The sequence below is a fragment of the Pteropus medius genome, unplaced genomic scaffold (genome assembly GCF_902729225.1).
Source record: "Pteropus medius unplaced genomic scaffold, Ma_sr-lr_union100, whole genome shotgun sequence".
NCBI lineage: Eukaryota > Metazoa > Chordata > Mammalia > Chiroptera > Pteropodidae > Pteropus > Pteropus medius.
Window position 1 is genome coordinate 3,809,331 of NW_024349519.1, and position 22,960 is coordinate 3,832,290.

At 38.0% G+C, this 22,960-nt stretch overlaps 1 protein-coding gene across 1 annotated transcript in view; it reads right to left on the reverse strand.

The window, feature by feature from the left end:
• Positions 1-22,960, reverse strand: part of ANO6 (anoctamin 6) — a 165,410-nt gene that overhangs the window by 89,043 nt on the left and 53,407 nt on the right. Inside the window, 1 exon segment of the mRNA XM_039882240.1 lies at positions 6,210-6,289. Coding sequence (XP_039738174.1) covers positions 6,210-6,289 — 80 coding nt within the window.

The following is a 22,960-nucleotide window of genomic DNA, read 5'->3' on the forward strand; positions in this document are numbered from 1 at the left end:
CTGCCCTCTCCAAAGGGCATTCCAGAAATTCATCCCTCTCACTCCTGTGTCATCAGATTTTCTCTCCTTACTGAATTATTTCCACAACCTTACAAACAGTAATTCCTGCCATCTAAAAACTAAAGTTTTCAACCTAATCTCCTTCCAGATAATACCTCCTTTCTCTATATTTTTGTCCAGCAAAAACTTCTTGAAAGTGTCATCTAAATTCTGTGTAACCAATTCCTCTTCTTCCATTCCATTTTGAATCCCCTCTAATGAGGTTTTGGGTCCCATCACTGAGCTGAGACTTTTCTTGTCAAGGTCTCTCTCATATTGGTAAATTCAATTTCCCATCCTTATCAGCAGCATTTGGTCATTTCCTGATACTTCCTACTTTCTTCATTTGGCTTCCAGGACTCTCCTTGTTTTCCTCCTACCTCATGGCTCCTTCTCAGCAATATCCTCTGCTGATTCTTCCTCATCTCCCTAATCTGTGTACACTGGGGCCCCCAGGGCTCAGACCAGGAGCTCTTCTTTATCTCACTCACTGCCTTGCTGCTCTCATTCAGCCCCACAGCTCTGAACACCATTTGTGTGCTAACAATTCCCAGATCCCTAGCTGGACTCCTGACTCATATATCCAACTGTATGTCAGCATCTCCACTTGGATGTCTCAAACTCTGTATATACAAAAGAGAATTCTGATTTTCCTCTGCATACACTTCCTTCCAAATGCTCCTTCCACAGTCTTCCAGATCGAATACCTTGGAGTCATCCCTGACTGCTCTTTCTCGCACACCTCGCATCTCATCTGTCAACAAATCCTATGGGTTCCATCTTCAAAACATACTAAGAATTTGACTGCCATAATTAACACTCAACACCAAGCCGCCTCATCTCACTTGGATTCCAGAAAAGTTCAATAGGTCTCCATGCTTCTGCTCTTACTCCTCCACAGTCTATACTCACCACAGTCAAAGTGATCCTGTTAAAACATAGGTCAGGTCAGGTCAAGTCACTACTCTGCTCGAAATCCCCCAGTTCATCCTCCAAATGCTTATCCTCAAATAACTTCCCAACTCGCTCAGGGTAAAACCAAAGTGTTTAGAATAGTCCATAGAGTCTTCACCGTCTACTGTTCTCACCATCCTTCATTACACTCCAATCACACTGACCTTCCATTTATTTCCTCAGACATGTCACAAACTCCCACCTCGAGACCAGTGTCTACGTTCTTCCTTCTGCCTGCACTGTTCTTCTAGAACTCCACACGGCCTGCTCCAGCACCGCTGCCTTCAGGTCTTTGTACTTGTCACCTTCTCGGTGAGACACACCCTGCGTACCTTGTTTACAGCTGTAACTCCCCTCCCCCCACAGCATACATGTACCATCCTTAACTTTATTTTTCCCTTAAGGATTCACCATCATATGGCATGTCATGTATTTTGTTTATTTTGTGTTTCACGTTTCCCCCACCAAAATGTAAGCTCCGCAAGTGCAGGGACATTATCTACTTGTTCACTGCAGTGCCTAAAATAGCAGACATCAAATATATATTTGCTGAATGAATCAATATTTTAACTCTTCCTTGGGGATCATGTGTATTTTCATCCAGTTAAAGACAATCGAATTTCAATTTCAGGGAATCAACAGTGTTTTCTAGAAAGTAGTATCTTCCCTCAAAAAGGGAGCCAGTTACACAAAATCCCAAATAGGATAATTACTCTTCAGACCTCCTTCTCTCTGCATACCCATGAGTGCTGAACGAAGGGGTCAAATATTTATTCCGCTTTAATTACCTTCCTGAGTCTATTTTTCTCCAGTTTAGTCTGTCTAAATCCTGTGATTTCTCATCATCTTCCCTAGTTTATCCTATTGTAATCCTAATACTCTTTGCCAGACCACACTCTTTATTATTTACTCCAAATTTGGTAGACGCTAAACAAACAAACAAACAAACAAAAAACATCATCATCATTTGGCATGAGACAAGAGATGATAAGAATCTTCCTGCCTCTGAAAAGCCAGGAGAGTTATATATAAACCTCAAGTCTGGAAAGGCCGGAAAAGAGGATATTACTAGCGAGGCTCAGATCATAAAACATAATTCCTCAGCCTTCTCTTTCCTTCCATGTCTTTTCCTGTTGACCTCAGCCTGGTTTCTAACCAGCTTGCTACAAGCAGATTCACCACTGCTAGATCAGAGTTCTTACCCACACCCATCCCTCACCCCATGTGTACTCAGGCAATGAGGCTCATGTGAATTCCTGGGTCAGTGCCAAAAGAGGCAGGATTTCTAGAAAGAGCCTTGACCACTATCCAAAAATTCCCCCTTGTAACCCTTCAATATCCAGGTTTTTTTCTATTTCTTGAGGCTTGGAATAACCTGGGGTCTGTTAAGAGAGCTAGGACTGTTGAGTCTCTTGGGTGACCACTCAGATCACCTCTGTCCTTAACCAAACCTGAAAGTGGGAGCACTGGGGGAGACTTGGGTACCCTACATCTGTATGCTACCACACTGCAGAACCTTTAGCAGCTCCACTGCCATGTGGATGGCTCCCCATCCTCAGTTCTAATCAGATTGCTGAGCTCTGCCATCTCTGCTTCAAAGTCTGAAGTCTACGAAATCATCTGGGTCTCGGATACTCAGTCCTCAGCCTCACTCCAGCTGATCTCCTTCCGCAGAGTCTGACACCTGTCATCATGTACCCAGTATATTTTCAGGATCCCTGTCCCAAAATGATGATGACCAATCGCCTGGTTCCAGAGCATCTGACCATGCCATCATCTCCTTGACTAGGTCCCCCCTGAACTAACTGTTTTGAAATTTATAATGTGATTATAGTTTATCAACACGAAGAAACAATGTCAGAGGAAAAAAACAGCATGGAGCTGCATACCTTAACTCTACATAGTGCTATACGCCAATTATACCTTAATAACTGGAAAAAAACAGCATGGGAAAATACTCAGGTTATAAAGCAGGTTATAAAGCAGACTTTCATTGTGCTTGAAAAACTGAACTGGGATAGAGATGGTTTTCTCAGCATAGTGAGATCACCAAGTCCGCACTTAGCCAGGTCCCTTTCACCCCACTCACACATCCACGTCATCTCAGAGTGGGTCTCTGCCTAGTTCTGACACTTTTCCCAGCTCTTCATAAGCCCTGGAGTGGCAAAAACACATACACCTTGTATCCATATCTCTATCTACCCCTTTACCCAGCATGGTTTGGCTTAACTCACTCACTTCAGTCTGCAAAGTAGGGTGGGAGGCAAAGAGGAGCAGCACAGGTGTGCAGGCTGTGACAGATCATCAATGGACAAAATCTGCAGCCAGCAGAGAAGGGGAACAAGTGTGGACCCTGCCAAACACAAAGTGGGCTGCTGTCTTTGGGCCACACAGAAGGGTCACAACAGCATTTGTTTACCCATGATTTACACAGACTATCTGGCAATACAGGCTTTGTTCAACCAGTCAGTATAGACACCTGAACCGTGACAGAAACCTTTAATGTGCTCATCGTGCCAGTAACTAAGGCTACTCAATTGGCAATGCTCTCTTAGGCCTTGTTTCAAAGGAAAGAAAAAAATGAAATTCTGAAGGAAACAAACTAATAATGATAAGCATTTTTGTTCTCTCTCGGCCAAACTATATAAATACACTCTGTTGTATAAAAACACTAGGCTCTTGATCCTTCTAAAATCTGAACTATTTGAGGATAAGGCCTGAGTAAACATGGTTTATGCCTTGCTTTATTTCAGTTCAGCTCAGCAAATTACTAGATGGGGAACAGAATACTGATTTTTCAGTTCCTTTTATTCTTCTGTCTTCTTTCTGTTTTCAATTTTGCTTTGTTGTTGAGTTCCTTTTGCTCCCAGGTTCGTACTGTAGCCCCTGTTTTTGATTTAAAATTAGGGCTTGGATCAACTTACCTGATTTTGTCCTAGCATTTCCCCAATCCACCTGCCTGAGCGACTGGAACCACCCGTTTTCACTGATGCTATAAGTTTCTGCCTACAAAAAAGGCTGCCCTGATTCTCTTGAGTACCTTATTCTCAAGGCACCTTGTACACCTCCTGTTTGTTTACCATGGAGACAGCAGTTTGGGAGATATGTTTACTATGGGAGTACACAGGCTATAGTGATGCTGAGGAGAAAATACAAGCAGCTACGTACATGCTACACAGAGATGTGGCATGCAGTGAGCATCAGAAGTGTGAAAATCCATAAAGCTCAGGAAAATCAGAGATTCCTTCCTGAACGAGGTATGAACACATAATTAGAGAAAGGTAACAGCCAGGATATAGAACTCGATATCAACCACACATATAAGGAAACTATGATTACCAACCTGATTCCACTAATGCGGTCTAAAGAAATGACCCTGGATATTCTTGAATAAAAAGAAAACATGGAATTTGAGCTTAAAAGTCTCCTTTCAGCTTGAGTGTTTTCAGACTTGTCGTTAAGACAAGTCTCTCCAGACAGCAAGTATTTTCTGTGATTCTTGAGTTCCACCCTTGGTCATTCTAGCTTAGAGTCCTCAGTCTCTACACTTTGAAAAGAGGTATGTGCTAGTCAAGAAGTTAATGCTGAAGGTGGAAGAGTACCACTGTAATTACCAGTGGAGACTGCCTGTGGCCAAGACACCACAAAGGCAATGCCACTCTCAAACGTCATAACGTACTACAATCTGTTCTTGAGAAAAATACTCTTATTTTCACACGGGAACTGGAGTGAACTATCTCTGTGTTTACCAAGCACACCAGCAGCTTATTGCACACAGTTCTTTTTAGATTGGATATGTCACTTTTCGGATTGTATATGTTGCTTAAAGGTACTCAACAAAAAGCAGTTAGAAAATAACAAAACCAAAAAAGGCTAGCTTAGCTCTGTGAGTCTGTAACAACATCATACTCAAATGTGAAATACCTGTGTCAATTCTGCTTTGTGGCTCTAACTGAAGAAATTAGAAAAATCTCAAAACTATTCTGCAACTTTAAGATGCAAGAATATTGGTGAGCATTCACAATTTTCCTTCACTGAAAATCTCATTGTATATAATAGGGAAGTCATTGAATACTATGTCTTTCTATTATATCCAAGTGATTTTCGCAGTAGGCAATCTGCTAGTACACCACAGGAGTCCACACTTTGAAATAAAATGGCATTGTGGATACAGTTTTATGTGTGATCCCTATTCAGTCCAGAGCACTGCCTAGTTTCCTTCCTCTTGGCTGAATTGAGTGGGCAATCCATAAAGAGTGAGTGAGAAGAGGAAAAGCACATAATGAGTTCTTCTTTTGTCTTCATCAATAATACAATTATGCTCTGCCAATTACTGAAGTGGTGACTGTATATATTACACTTTGAAAATAAGTCAAAAAAAGACTTTTGCATTGCTAAAATGGTACACAAGCCATCTCCAGCAGGGGGCAAATATCAGTAAATCTAGGTGGATCCTGGCACGCTTTTCCTACACATCTGGTGGAATAATACGGTACAGGAGTCAGAGAGACACTTCTTCCCACCCCCTCTTCGGATGAACCTAATATAAAATCTATTTAGTAAGGGCATTCTGCACAAGGCATCCTATGTGCTTAATTTTCTTTAAATGTGGCATTAATAAAATCACACTAGCATCTAATAAAATTTTTAATTCCTTAAGGGTAGGAACCATTACTAACCTTTAATGAGTAATTTAGTGAAAGCATTTAGTTCCCCTCTTGGTAAGAATAACCAGTAGAATATTCTTAGCCCTACAAGACATATCTACATAGGTGGTATTACTGACGGCTCCAGAATAAAATGGTAATCAGACTGATTAATGTACCTGTATGTGCTCAGTAAAGACTGGTTTCCAGAGTTACTAACAGCAGAAAATGATAGCAAGGGTATCAAAGAATGATGGGAGAGCTTCAGAAACACGATGCTATTTCACTGCAGAATGCATTCCCATTTGTGATGACAAGCAGCATGAAGAATGAGCCTACAGAGCAAGATTCCAAGACACTATATAGTTCAGTAATCTGTTCCCCAAAGAACCAGAGCTTTGAACACACAGTCACTGCCGGTGAGACCAGTGTCAGGTCTAGAGCCACTGAAGGAAAGAATCCATAAAAAAAAAAAAATTTTTTTTAATTTTTAAAAAACACCTTTTTTTCCACTTGGTGAGAAAGCTCTGGCTAACCAATACAAATTTAGGACAGCGTAGTAGTACTCACAAACTCTGGGGATCTGAAATCATGTTGACTTTCCAGGGTTCCAAAATTGGAGACAATCATCTGATCAAGGTTTTCCAACTCTAAAAAGAAACAAACACACATAAATGAAGCATGAAGTTTCATCAGCTCACATACCTTTTTTGCTTTTAAATCAGCCACACTGGCTTACCAAGTATATTTAGCATTTGTGGCACACTTACAAGTTTACATTATTTAACACTTTCAACTATCAGGGACACTCAAAATCTTCAGCAGCTATTTCATCTATTGGACAATGCCACGCTTGTAGGATATTAGGTCTGAAAATGCTCTAGGCTAGATCTACCATAGAAAATCATTTAGCTTCTACACGGAAGGACACAGCAAATAAATGTTATTAAACTCTAGCTAAGCCTACCGATGCGCTTTTTATACTACCTTTCAGAGAACTGACATGGAGTCATTCTGCAGTAGTAATTTTCTGTTCTAAAATCTGCTGAATAACACTATCTGATAGAAATATACTGGGAGACAAATTGTCTGTTAGACATATTAATAAAAAAACAGGTAAAATTAATTTTAGTAATATAATCTCTTTAACCTGATATACTCAGATTATCATTTGAATATGTATTCAAAGTAAAAAATTATTACTAAAATATTTTACCTTTTTTTTGGTACTAAGTCTCTGAAATCCAATGTGTATGTTACACCCATAACACATCTCAGTTTGGACTAGCCACATTTCAAAAGCTCAAAAGCCAAATGTGACTAGTGGTCACTGTACAGAACAGCATAGTTAGAGGGATAAAAGAACCAAATTTAAAAGGTGGGTCACTGTGCAAGACATTTGTCTCGTTTTGTCAACAAGTTCCTGACATGAACAAAAGGAATTGTTTCAGATTAAAAGGCACTGAGAGGACAAAACACTCGTGTGCAATGTGTGGTTCTGGATTGGATCCTGGTTTAAACAAACCAGATGTAAAAGACTTAAAAAAGAAAAAGTTAGGAAAATTTGAATATTAAGTTTGTGTATTATATTAAGGAATTATTAATATTGATAAGTGTAACATTCTAATTTTAGCTATGTAGGAAAAAGTTCTTAAATATTCTTAAATATTTAAGTTTAAATAAAGATTATTAAATATTTAAATAAATTTAAGTAAATATTCTCATTTATCAACAGGTCTAGCCTCTTCAACAAATCAATGATATGAAAAAAGGCAGATTGTTAGAAATTTAAAGAGCCCTAAGGAATGGAACTCCAGTGTGTATTTTTTCCCACACCACCAAACAACTCACTCAATTCTGACACTATCTGAAGAGAGCATCAGATTCCACAGGTTAAGGGCGCAGTCCCACAGGACTTTCTCCACTTACGATGCCAATAAAAGTCTAGATTGTCACCTGCGCTTGTGACGACCGACTACACATGAGAGGTTGCCATCATCCTCGTCTTAGGTTTTACTAATTTTCTAAAGCGGCTCACAGAATTCAGAGAAACATTTACTTACATTTACCAGTTTATTATAAAGGGTTGAAGGAGTTCAGAAGAGGCCTATGATGTACTACTTTGGCAGGCATGAGGATTCTTATTTTGAATTAAAGGCAACTGAGACCCTGCAGGCTCAAAAGAAATTTTTACCTCTCCCTTAAAAAATTTAAATTGGGGAGACTTGCCCATAATAACAGTTAACAAGAAATAAATTTGTATGACCTATCTGTATGCTGGGACACATATCTAATCACTGAACATCTATCTGCTCTTCTTATTGTTCCGTCCCACTCCTGGACTCCATATGGCATATATATCTCATTTTACCTTTCTGTCTTTGAACCTCTCATGTATGTGGAATTAAATTTATTTTCTCCTGTTAATCTGTTTCATATCAATTTGATTAGACCAGCCGAAAAAAAACCTTGTAGCATGGAGGAAACATTATTTCTCCCCAACAGGGTATTATTAAGGATATAGAGGAACAGCCAGATGAAGAGGTACATAAGGTAATGCATGTAGAAAGAGGCGCAGGGTTTGAATGGCCATTCTCCCCATGTCTGTCCATGTTCACCAAGATGAAGCTCTCCAAACCCTGCAGTTCTGGATTTTTATGGAAGCTTCATGACATAGGCATGATTGATTGATGATCACTGGCTATTGGCAGTTGATTTAACCTCACCCCTCCCCAAGTCAGGGGGCCATCGAACTGAAATTTTCAACCCTCTAATCATATGGTGGGTTGTTCCGGCAACCAACCCCCAACCTTTGGTTACCTAAATCGCCTCATTAACATAACAAAAGGCAAATTTATCTCTCTCATCCTGTAGGAAATTCCTAGGAGCTCTAGGCCAGGAACCAAGGAAAACCAAATACATACTTTTACAAATCACAATACTAAAACAGTCATTATCAATATGTGACCCTCAACTAGATCCTAACTTGGACAAACCAGCGTGAAAAACATATTTATCAAAACCAGGGAAAATGAGTGTGGAATAAGCATTAAGTTATGTTAAGAAATCATTTTTAATTTTATAAAGTATAGTGTTATCCTAGCTTTGTAATGACTTTTTTTTTTTTAGTGCATACTACTTTTTTTTTTTAAATCCACAAAGGCTTTTGTAAAAGAAAAGGCTGAGTTTCTATGGATCCAGAAAAATTCCCTCCACTGCTCAAAAGAAAGCTGGGAGATTCATAACAGATCTCTAAGTGATTGTTTAACAAAACCAAACTGTCAGCCAAAATACTGCTACCAAATACTTAGGTTTGACACATCACTGAGAAACATCCCAATATCTGGACGGGGATCACTCAGAATCTTGTCCACTTATATCACTGTATGTCCAGGAACTGAAAGGAAATGTCAGTAGAAATGACAATAGAAAGAAGTGATTCTAATTCTTTGAGAAAAACTGAGCTCATCACAGGACCCCTACGTGTGAACCAAAGCAGAAACAGGAACAGATGAAGTGGGCCAAGGCTTGCAGAGCTGCAACCAAAGCGGAAGTTAAGGTGAGAACTCCAGAAGGGTGTATGCTACACTTGGAGTAGCAGTCCCCAACCTTTTTGGCACCAGGGATCAGTGCTCCTATGAGAATCTAATGCCTGATAATCTGAGGTGGAGCTGAGGGCAAATACAGATGAAGCTTTGCTCTCACTTGCTCTCCCACTGCTCACCTCCTGATGTGTGGCCCGGTTTCTAACAGGCCAGAAACTGGACAGTACAGGTTGGCAGGGGTTGGGAATTCCAACTTAGAGAACTGTAATGTAATAAGCTGGTTATTTCTAACATCAGAACAACAGTCGTCCAAGATAATTACCTTCTTGCAGACCACCTTTAAAACTTGCTAAAATGTGTTTACACTAGTGGCTATAAGGGTTTATTTTATATTGGTGTTTTGCAGCTTGATTTACATTAAGAAGAAAAGGCCCACCTTTTATAGTATTTAGATATTTAAGAAATTATATCTGTGGCATTTATGATACATTGTTTTTTGGGGGCAGAACTAGCAAGTCAATGAAATAATACTGCAGATATATTTTTAAAATGAGTGTTGTAAATCTATATGATAGAGTAACCTGACTTTTGTATTTTATCCAGATTATTTTAAAATTAGATGCCCAACTTAACTATTATGTATCCAGGGTCAACAGATGGGACAGAGCTGCTATTGCTGACTGTTTTCTTATGGAAGGACAGGCTTTAAAAAGTATGTATTTTGCCTAAAGACAGAGGAGATACAATGCATTACCCAGATGTTCTATCAAATTAAGGGCATCTATGCAGCTTGAAAGGATTTGTGAAGGAAAATACAGAACTACTTATACTTTTAGTTATTCTGCTGGTAATGGAAACTAATAGATTCACTGGTTAATGTCAACACAAAGGAGAAACTGTAAATTTGAGTGAATAAAAACAGAAACAGCTTCATAGAAACATCATCTAGGTAGAACATGCTACAGCTGTTGCTCTCATGACCTCATATAGTACTGAGAAGCAAATGATTTATGATGCTAATATGATAATTATACTTCCACTGCTGAAGGGTTCCAGTTACTGTTGGATATGCTCATTTCTGGTAATCTAATACAGCTGAAAAAATTCCCTTCTCAGCAAAAATAAAATAGTCAAAATCAAGGTGACACTTTGAAGGCTTTTTATTAAAATAGGGGCATAGCGAATGAAAAAAAAATTCTAAAAAGGCAAAAATGTTAATTTCTTCATATAAATCATTTTTTAAAATGTAATATTTTGAAATGTTCTTTTAGTATTGTCACAATGTCTTGCTTTATACAACAGAGGTACCACCTTAAGTGGTATCATGATTAGTTCACTTAATTTTGGCACTCGAAATATAAAAAAAGATTTAGGACCTCTATGTTATCTGTTCACCAAAAGCTGACTAGAGAACTGGAAACTAGTTATTCTACTACGATGAAAAACCTTTGGTATTGACATGTCAATGGAATTTTATATGGATGTACAATGAAGGTGTGATTGAAAGTCAGGTTCAATATTCATTGATAAGTTTATATAAGAAACTCGTCAAAATTAAAAAAGCCATTATCTATAATTTTATAACTTAGACAATCTACTATCCATAGAAAACACAAAATGATCTTTCAGGAAATTCATGGGCAAAAACCATAATGCCTGATAAGTAGTGCCCTAGCAATAAAAGTAATCAGAATTACGTATCCACACTTAATCTAACTTACAGCACCAGCATGGAGGTGGTTGGGTCCAATCGAAATATTTATTATGGTGGTTGGTTGCCAATGAAATGATCAGAGACGTAGTGAATGTATGAGAGACGGCAGATAAAAATAGACTAGGGCCTGGTGCAACGAGCACAGGTCATGGATTAAGGAGATTGACTGGGTTCAAGTCCTGATTCTGCAATTTAGCTGCATGACCTAGGAAGGCAATAACTCATTCTCAGTTTGTTTACCTAAGCTGGTAATAAAATTATGCTCCCTGGGTATCTGACAGGGTTGTGCAAAGAATACAAATGACAGTTCAAAAGCATGTTGTAAAAAAATAAAGCATTATATAGTATAAATTAATTTCATGTATGCAGACCCAGAGATATGAAAAAATGTAAACAGAAATTTCCTGAGTGTTTTTTGTGCATGGCACTTCTAACTGTCTGATCTTATCTAATCCTGTTTGTATCCCTATATTCAGAGATGATGAAAAATTTGAGGTTATTAGTGGCCTAAGGTTAATCACTTAGAAGTGACACAATAGGAATCTGAATCTGTCAAATTCCAAATTTTTTTAATATAATAATTTGTCTCTTGAGCTGCTGTGAATAATCCCAAGGTGCCCGCAATGCTAAATATAATAGACTAACATAGCTTGAAAAACAAATAATGATAGAACAATGTAGTGAAATTTATTGTTATAGTGGTCACAATCAGAACTAGTGGAAAAACTCTACAAAATAAATAAATAGATACAACATTCTGGAAAATGGCTAAAGACATGTGCCAAGGATGGAACTAGGTGATATGAGTACAAATACCAAGATGAAGAAAGTACAGAAGCTATACTCAGGAATTCCATGATCTAGCGAAAGTACAACTAAAGAAGTGTCAATGGAATGTCCCACATCACCTTGGGGATGAGGATGTATTCACATATCCAGATTAAGCAGGATGTCTAATGATCTGTCAGGCCTTCCTGTACCTGAAACTTCCTATTTTCCAGATATTATGTGGGCCTGCCCAGTCTCACTCCCCACATCACGTACAGATGAGTCTACCCCTCAGGTCTACATCATCTTGTGGTTAGTTATATTTGGTCTCCAGGTTCCAGAATCTCTTTCTCTGGCTTCAGTTTAACAGGATCTACTGTATTTTGGTGACAATTAGGTAGGGAAAAATCTATTTCCCATATTATCGCGATATTGTAAGCCTGCAGGTTACAGGTTCTATAACATTAAACAAGATTCTAAATTCTAAAATGGGGCCAAAGAGTCCTCATTAATAAAAAGTAAATAATGAAACATAAAACAGAAAGACAGGAGAGTTTCCATCAAGCTAAGATGGTTGTGTTTTACCACACAGGACAGTGGACTTGAATTGTAAGACCTCTACACAGAATAACCCTGTGGCTTCAGGCATATCGCTTAACTTGAATTCTCAGCTTCTTCATCAATAAAATGTAGATTATAATACCTACATCCGAAGGTCATTATGGAGAATAAATTAACTGACACATAGATAAAAGTGACTTGAAAACTATTAAGTACTATATAAACATTGGTTATTATTACTTTTTTATTTCAATCTTTAATAAATTTTGGCATCCTTAACCTTATTAGGCATCAACATTTCCATTTGACTTTTTACCTTAATTATCCCTACCATTCATTCCTTTTTTAATAATAAAACAGAAAAAGGCAATACTAATACAGTAAATATTTTTGAATGACCTCAATGTCCTAAGCACTCTTGGCTACTACTTTCAATTAAAAGAAATGGGAATCAGGAAATGTTTCTTTTATGAATCTAGATGGATAAATCTCTGACCCCGGCTTGTTAATGGCATATAAATACAATGATTGTAATACTTAAATGAAAAGAAAAAGGAGGCATTCTCCTTTAATTATTTCTGGAATGCAAATTCCAAATTCAAGTTGATGATTTCCATTAGAGTTCTGTTTTCCCATCTTGAGAAAGGAAAAAAAGTGCTCTTTGTCACTCTAGAAAAGTTACTAGTGCTCTTTAATTCCTCAGAATGCAATTTAATTACTTACATATAATAAGAGAGTTTTTATATTTCCAGGACCCTACTGCACTGGACCACAATGCAATATGTCCGCACACAAAGCAGGCTAATAATACAATGTCCTTTTGCAATAATATTCTTTAAATATTTGGACAAAAAGGAGGGGCTCAGCCTCTCCTCCACCCTGCCCACTGCTCTAGCAACACACTAAACAGACACATGCTCCCACCCAAGCACAAAAGACTCCACAACAGGACCAAAGGAAGACAGTTCAATGAGTCCCTTGGGTATCTCACCCTTCTAGCCCTGCCCAAAGTGGTTACTTTGATTTCTTCCATCACAGATAACAATGCTATCCCCAAGAAGATCTCAAGTAAATACAGTTTTCTCCATCTTATTACATTTCAGTGATGTTTAATGTTGTTTTAGCTCCTCTTCTGCACTGTCTTTCCCTATTCCCACAACCCTCCCCCTTCTTCAATAATTCAGCTCTAAAAATGTGCCTGGAAGTTAAATATGTTTCCTTTTAAAGAGCTGGGAACAACCATCGCATTATTCATTCTCACATCCCAACCAGATTAGCTAATGCCTTTGTAGAAAAACCCAATGTATACCACAAACCTATCAGTTTCCAATTGAACTCCTTAGTTCCTTTGCCATCTTAAAAAAAGCTTCATTGTGGTAACATTCATACGACATAAAATTTGTCATTTTAACCATTTTTAAGTGAACTATTTGGTGGCATTAGTTCCATTCATGATGTTATGCAAACCATCACCACTATGTCCAATTTTTTTTTTTTTAACATCACAGAGATAGTTACTTATTAAGCAATAATTTTCCATTTCCCCCTCCCCCAGCCCATGGTAACTTCTAATCTTCTGTCTCTATGAATTTGCCTATTTTAAATATTTCGTATGAGTAGAATCATACGATATTTGTCCTTTTGTTTCTAGCTTATATCACTTAGCATAATGTCAAGTTTCAACCATGTTATAGTATGCATCATCTCTTTATGACTGAGTAATATACCACTGTATGTATATGACACATTTTGTTTATCTTCTCATCTGTTGGACACTTAAGTTGTTTTCATCTTTCGGCTACTGTGAATAATACTGCAGTAAACAATGACATACAAGAATCTGTCTGAATCCCTGTTTTCAATTCTTTTGGGTATATTCCTAAGAGTAGAATTGCTGAGTCAGAGTAATTTTTTGTTTAGCTTTTTGAGGAATTGTAAATTATTTTCTACAGTGGCTGTAACATTTGACATTCCCATCTGCAATGTATGAGTATCTAAATTTTTCTACATCCTTGCCAACATATTATTTTTTTAAAATTCTGGCCATTCTAGTAGGTGTAAAGTGGTGTCATGGTTTTGATTTGCATGTCCCTAAAGACTAATAATGTTGAGCATCTTTTTGTGTGCTACTAGCCATTTGCATATCTTCTCTGTAGAAAGGTCTACTCAAATCCTTTGCCCACTTTTTCAATTGGGGTGTCTTGTTGAGTTGTAGACGTTCTTTATATATTCTAGATATTAAAGCCTTATCAGACATATTATTTCCAAATATTTTCCCCACTCTTAGTTGTCTTTTTATTTTCCTGATAATGTCCTTTGATGAACAGGTTTTTAATTTTGCTAAAGTCCAATTTATCTATTTTTTTTGTTGTCATTGTTGCTCATGCTTTTGTTGTTATATCTAAGACTCATTGCTAAATCCATGGTCATGAAGATTTACCTCTTATGTTTTCTTTTAAGAATTTTATAGTTTTAGGTCTTACATTTAGATTGTTTATCCATTTTGAGTTCATTTTTATATACGATGCGAGGTAGAGATCCAACTTCACTCTTTTTGCGTGTAGAAATCAAACAACACCATTTGTTAGAAAAATTATTCTCATTAAGTATACTTAGCATCCTTCGCAAAAATCAATTGGCTATAGATATTTAGATTTATTTCTGAACTCTCAAGTCTATCTGTCTATATATGTATCTGTATGCCAGTACTACACTGTTCTAACTACTGTGGCTTTGTAGTGAGTTTTGAAATCAGGAAATGTGAATCCTTCAACTTTGTTCCTTCTTTTCAAAATTGTTTTGGCTACTTAGGGTCCCTGGCAATTCCACATGAATTTGAGTCAACTTTTCCATTTCTGCAATCTTTACCATTTTAATAAACATATTTTTAAATTTAGATTTCATAACATTAACAACAATCAATTATGTAACTAAAGAGTGATTTTATTTAATGTATTCAATCTGGTGATTTTTTTTTTTTTTTTAAAGCTTGGCTAACACAGCTGATATTCTATAAAGAACAAATGGTATTAATTATAAAAATATGTTCCAACAACATCTCGGAAAGCTCACTATCGCTTCACTGTCCAATTAGTTCAGGTCTTCTAAGACCCTCAGGGTTCCCAGTTGAATATCACACCAAGTTTGCAGTTGGCTATACCTCAGCTGCAACTTAGCTCTAGTCACTGACCTGTCAGTTCCCAGATTATAGTGATTATACAAATCCTGGGGATGAAAGAAAACACTATTCTTAAATTCCTATTGTCTTTAAACTCAAAACACATTGGAGTCATAACTCCATGCTTAACTATCAAAGTAGGCCTAGTTTCAAAATTAGGTTTTAAAGCTTAGGAGGAATGAGAACATAAAATGCAAGGAAAAAAATAAAAACAACTATAAGTTCACATTCCATTATCTAATACCTTTGATGCCAAAACCTTTGCTTCAGAATTTAGAATTTTTCAGAATTCTAAAAGAAAATAACTCTTACATGTACATACTGTATATAACTATGCATGCCAGTGAGGTGTGGAACAGCACCTATTACTCAAACACGTTCCTGTTTTGCAGCCAAAAATATAAACTTGGCAAATGTAGCAAAAGCTTTAATATTAGTTATATCCTTTGATCTTATAAATTCTATTTCTAGGAAATAATACTTGCTTGCTTAAATCAATTAGGATACAGCTATACAATAGTATATAATGTAATCACTAAAAATAATTTTGGATAGGAATATTTATGACAGAAAATTCTAACAATATATTTCATTGTGAAAAAGTAGATTATAAAACTATATGGTATATACTCAAAAGAAGGAAAAGGAGGAACTCAAACAAGTATTTGCATACCCATGTTCATAGCAACATTATTCACAATAGCCAAAGGTGGAAACGATCCAAGTTTCCATCAACTGAAAACATACAATGGAAAGTTAGTTAGCCTTAAAAAGGCAATTCTGACCCATGCTACTACATGGATGTATCCTGAGGACATTATGCTATGTGAAATAAGCCAGTCAAATTCTGTATGATTCCACTAATATGAGGTCTTTCGAGTAGTTAAATTCATAGAGACAAAGTAGAATAGTGGCTGTCAGAGACTGGAGGAAGGGAAGAATGGAGAGTTGTTGTTTAATGAGAACGGAATTTCGGTTCTGCAAGGTGAAAAAGTTTTGGAGCTGGATGGTGGTGATAGTTGCACGATAATGAGAATGTACTTAATGCCACCAAAATGTGTTATACCCCAAGTCTCCCCCCACTTTGGAAAGGACCCCAAATTCCACCAAATTAATCAGACCAAAATTTCTGGAGCCATCCCTGATTCCTTTCCCTCCTACTTCAACATCTAATTCCTCGATAAATCTACTCAGCTAAATTTTCAAAATATATTCAGAAATCGGCTACTTACATCTCACCACTCCACAGTGCCTAGATAAAAACTAGCACTTAACACTAATATGTTAAGAGTGCTTAACAAACTCTAGTACCTGTTTTATATCTAAGTTCTTTTCATATACGAACCCATTTCATCTTCACAAAAGCCCTATAGGATAAAGATAAGCATTATCGTTAGATTTACATCACCAGTGAAGAGGCACAGAGAAATCAAGTATTTTGCCCAAGATCATACAGCTAATGAGCAAGAGGATCAGAATTTGACTCAGGAGCCCACAGGCTGGCTATGCTTATAACCACTATATGACACTGCTTTTTGGTCTTTGGCATCTTTCTCTATTGCTTTTTAGGTCTCTGTTCAATATCCTGGCCTCGGAGGGGTTGTCCCTAACTCAGGCTCAGAATAGAGGCACCATTCTTTGTCACTTGCTCTGTTGTATTTTTCTTTAGCACTTAATTAATAATTCATTGTTATATATTATGTAAGTTTCATGAGGGCAGAGATTTCGCCTTGTGTGTAGATGAATCCGAAGCACCTAGAATAGTGTCTGGGCCATGTGAGTCATTCCATAATTATCTGCTGAAAGACTGCCTTCTATTAGGTTGGCTGCTGGAGTCAGAGAGATGTGAATTCAGTCCCCAGACTCACCATTTCCTAAAATGTGTGACCTTGAGCAGCTTAGTCAACCGTCCTATGGGTCAGGGTCTGCATCTTCCTCTCAGGGTTGTTTTGAAGATGAAATGAGTTGTGGCACATGAAGTGTTAAGCTGGGAATCTGCACATTGTAAACACTACATAAATATGAGCTACAAGTAATATATAATGGGGAAATGTTATGTTGGAACCTTCCTGAAGTGCTTTTCATTTTTTTTAAAGGATATATATAGACTTTGGAATATGTCAAGAAATAAAGATATTGATGGCAGTTTATTACCTGTTCCATAACAACAAAAATTAGGGAAGTGTATGTAAATTCAGTCTAATGCTGAAAATGAAGAGAACTCAAGAAACATGTAAATCTCATTTTAAGCATTCTTGTGTATTGTTATTTATATACTTCTAAATCACACCATTACTTAAATTTTGAATGTATGGGTACATTTTTTTAAAGCCACCAGTTAAGTAACAGACTGAGACAACAAAAATTCCTTCCAAACGCATCAGTTTTCGTAGTTTAGGATACTATTTTAGGCTAAATAGAACTGATGCCTATATTCAGCCACTACCTACTCTATTGCCTCTGGGAAACCCGATGAGTCAAGGGCAACCTTGGCAGCAAAGCCTCACCCTCTTCTTTGTTCACCCTTCAACAACCCAATAGCCTCAGAGGACTGTTCAGAAGTGGGGCACCCAGATCCAGCTCGTCAGTCAGTCCCTTCTGCTTGAGGAGTGGCCAGGGCAATGGCCATTCTTATAGCTGAGAACACAGTGACTGTGCTAGGAATAGGTGGCTATTTGAGGGAAACTCTCACACAGGGCTGGGGAGGGAGGAGTCACAGAGAGAAGCATCTGGCCTCATGCAGTAGGGTGCTGATCTTTTCTATAAGACTTCAACTCTCATGACAAGCGTCTCTCTAGACAGTCCCTGGGATGATGTAAATGACTCTCAGTCTCCTGACCATAGCATTTCCCAGCTGCGAATATAATGCTTTAGAAGGTTTGAATCCATGCCGTTTGCTCCAGAGAAAAATAACCAACTCCTTCTGTCTCTTATTACACTTTGATTTTGTAACTTGAAATACTAGTTCAGTTGCCAGCTGGTAAGGACCTCCTACTACACTCCCAGTAGATTAAAGTGGGGAGGGGCATGGTGATGCAGCAGAGGCAGGCAGATCCAAACGGGAAGATCCCAATTTGGGAGCTCCTTATCTAATGGATTGGAAGGCCACTTCTTTTAGAATCCCATCAGGGACTTCAATCATGTGATAATCCTCCAGCTGGCCAGATGCAGCTAAGAAGGTTCAGGTACTTCTACTCTAGAAAATACGATAAAGTATAGCTCTTTGAGAGTTTAAAAATAAACAGATCATCTGAATATAGCTGAATCACCTGAGAGATGTAAAGTATTTAAGTTTACTCAAAATATGCACTTAATGTGCTAATTAAAAAAACTAATACAAATGGCACTTAAAATCAGATTGCCTCTCCCTCGGATGTAATAATCCTGACTCTTGCTCCAGGATCAAATGTCTTAGTCCTTTGTGAGTTCATCTCACGCCTTTTGTCCTTGTCCTTCTTTTTCATGAACCAAGTTTATATAAGCATTAGACTTTCTGGCATAAAATCATAACTATCCTTTTTTAGCATGCAATATGAGCTAAACACTAGTTAAGTGTGAGAAATGTAAAAACAGCCACTAAGATATTCACATGTGAAGACTAGATAAATAAACATACAAATGACCGTCCAGGGAGAATAGATAAACTGAACAGGGCTGGGGATCTGAAGAAGTGAGACCAGAGCAATGCACAAGAGGAAATATGAGACCATCTAAGAGACTATTCTGAACAAAATCCGGGCTAGAACATGATGATGGTGGTAGTGGGGATGAACAGAATGAGATGGAATCCAGTGACTTTAAGGTCTTAGAATCAGCAGGCTGACTGGGGAGGAATGTAAGAGATACGGAGACTGTACGGAACCCAACCTGAGCAAATGGGTTCGCTCAGAAGGGCCTTTCAAATCTCCAATTTCTCCTTTACCAGTTTCAGTAGGAAATCTTAACCTTATATTTGGTAGAGAAAGTGGAAAACTAGATGTTTTCAGATAGAATCATTAAATTCCATTGCCAAATCAACCAAACTACATTTGTTTATTCATTCAACCAGTATCTATTTGTTGAGTGCCTGCCGAGTGCCTGCCATGTGCCAGCACTGGGCAAGGCTCTGGGAATGACTGAAGACCCTGCCTCCCCTTTCATCCTATCTACCCTCCTCAGCCTAGAGCCTCCTTCTTTCATGCCTTGGTTTCCATTCCCACAGGCCTTCTCACTGTACAATACTCAAGCATGTTTTTGTGTGACTTCAACTTACCCCTTACTTGCCCCTTATTGACATTTTTCAAGCTCAAAGTTCTTCCATCTTAAAAAAAAAAAAGACCCTGTCCTTGGGCATTGTAGCAGTAACAAAATGTCAAATGTGTACTCCCTTTGACCCCAGAATTCCACTTCAGAAACTTATCCCACAGAAATTCCTGCACACACATGAAAGGGATGCATAAGCAAATATGCACAAATATGTTCAGGAAAGCATTATGTGAGAAAGCTAAAATGTCTAAATAAAACTCAAATGTCCAGAGAATATACTACAGCACAATATAATACTATACACTTGCTTATGTAGTAAGATGTCTGAAACAGATAAAAATACAAGCTTTAACAGACTATATGGCAATAAATCCAATTTTTGTAAATTAAATGTATAAAAGTATGTGAACGTGGTAGTGTGTGCACAGAAAAACCTTGAAGGATATACCTCAAATTATTAACAGTGGTTATTTATGAGGGAATAGGTCTATGAAGATTATTCTCAGTCATATTTTTGGATGTTTAAAACTTTTACAATGAGTACATATTGCTTTGGTAATTGGAACAAAATAATAAAGAGGTTATCATAAAAAGGAAAAACAACAACTTTATCAGCCTTGACCATGCATCGATTGCATTGTAACAGTCCCAAATCCTTACCACTGCTGCCAGGGCTCTAGGTAGGTGGCCACCTCTCCAGCAGGGATTCAGTCTCTACCACCCATCACCCGGCTCTGCTTAAGGTCACCCATGACTTGTACACTGCTAAACCTAATGTCTATTTTACATTTTTGCCTTATTTGGCATCTCGGCAATCTTTGACACAGCTGACTATGACTTTTGAAGACTCTCTTCTCTTGCCTTCTCTTGGAGGTTCGTCCATGTCTCTGGTCTCCTCTGTTGGTGCCTGCTCCTAGACTAGACTTGACTTGACTTCTAAAATATTCGAGGCTCCACCCAAGGCCCATGCCTCTGTCATCTATCCCATGGCATCTGTTAACATCTTTAGGAGAAAGGTTCCAAATGCATCGCTCGTTTCCAGCTGTCGCTTTTGAACTTCATACATCCAACTATCTATGTGACTCTTCTACTTGGAAACCTCCCTTGCATCTCAGACTGAGAGTGTGCACACAGGACAGGTACATGTACATGTCACACACACACACACACACACACACACACACACACACCTGGGTGTCATCCTGGACTCCCCTTGCTCTTTCATCCCACAGCCAAACATTCACCATCTTATGGTGCCGAATATTTCTTGAGTTTGTCTTCTTCTCTCTGTCTTACACTGCCAAGACCCCAGTAGCCCCGTTCTGGACTACAGCACTAATCTCCTGACTGAGAGCCTGCCAGCAACCTTCACCCCCTTCCAATCCTTTCTCCCTTCAACAGCCAAAGTGACCTCTGAAAATGAAATTCCTTACCCAGTAATTGTCTGCTTTAAACCCTTCGGTGGCTTCCCATTAGAAAGCTACTTTCAGATTTAGGACAACAAGCATTTGTATTTTTTATGTAATGGGGAAAAATGAGAGCAAAAATTTTTAAAAGAGTATATTAAAAAAGAGAGTGTAAGCACCATGAAAGCAGGGGCTATGTCTACTTAGTTTGCTATAGAACCTCAGTGCCTAGCCAAGGTCTTTGCAGATAGTTGACCCAAAATATGGAATGAATAAATGAATGAACAGGATACGGCAGAACCTAGGATGGCCATAAAGTTGAGGAAGAAATATTTTTGTTTGTTGTGCCGTGTTTTATAAAACTAAATATGTATTCGTATTACATATATTACATATACATACACACAAATGTTGATGAAAAAGAGTGAAGGAAAAATACATAGGAGGGATCATTGATGGAGAGAGGCATAGATAGAGGGGTTAACTTTAATCGGAAAAGTAAACGTAAGTGTAAACATACAGTGATATTTGCATTATAAACACACACTTTTTTTTTGGAATGAAGGAGAGGAAAGTTGGGGCAGTACCCCTCCAAAGGTTTCTGTTTTCTCGCTGGTTTCAGAAGCAAGATGATCTACTAAGAATGAGGAGAAAAGGGTGTAGAGTACAGACGTTAGGAAAGCAGTGAGAGTTTGAAATTGTTTTTGTGATTGATAGAAGCTGGCCAGGTATGCCAGGTTCAGTTTCTGTTCTGCTTTTTTCCCCGAGCTCTGCAAATGCTCAAGACTCAGATTTTTTTTCTGGCCTCCCATCTCTAAGACAATAGTTTCCCAGTCAGTGTAAGAATCAAGTATATCACAATAACCTGGGGAACTCTGACAAAATGATTCCTGAGCCCCGCCTCATGGAGACTGTTTTAGTAACTGGGGCAGGGTGGCTCTAATGTATAACTCAGTTTGTGAAGTACTGCCCTAAGGAATCTCACCTTGGTACCTGAGCCACAAGGTCACTGGCTTCACGGATCACATTTCCTCTTCAGTCATTATATGAACCACTACTGAGCACACATGATTAGTGATCAAACCCGCCAGTCAAAACCACAGTGACACGCAATGTCCACTCTCCACCTAACTGAAAAATAGCAACATGGAGGAAAGAGAAAATATAGATGGGGGATATTATCTACTCACACATGGCTTGGATGAGGACACATTTCCTGGTGGGGTGCTACCAGGATATCCATTCCTGTCAGAGGGTAAATGGGAAAAAAATAGACCTCATTCTCTATTATCTTTCCTGTTTTTCTGGCTCAAAACTAACACTTCAGCTACTGAGAACATGAGTCCAAGTATGCTTTGGAGCTGAACTATTATCAGCTGAAAATAGACCAGAGGAAAAAAATTCAGAATTTTTTTTTACCTTTTAACAGTTTCTTGTTCATTAAAAGTAGGTTGTAATTTTACTTGAGACTTTTCTTGAAAATAAAATCAATCTATGGGTACAAAGAGACTTTAAAATCATCTATTTCAATTCCCTGGTCTTATTGATGAAGAAATAATGACAAAGGAGAATGCCCATATTAAGTACTTTGTAGCAACTCTGGAAATTGAACCCAAGTCTAACTTGCAGTCCAAGGAACTTTCCACCATGCCTCGCCCACACTGTAGGTAAGAAAAGAATTGAAGTTGGGGGAGGAATGGAGATTCACAGCTTACCGAGAACTCTATTTCACATGTATGACCAAATGCCTCATAAACAACAACTTAAAACTCATGTCAAGAGAAATTTTTATTTGAAGATGGAGTACTGAACACATACATTTAGTTCTGCTCCCTCTTCAAAAACCACTGCAAACTAAACAGATTAAGACACAAAAGATAGAAGAGCTAGTAACACAGTTTTGG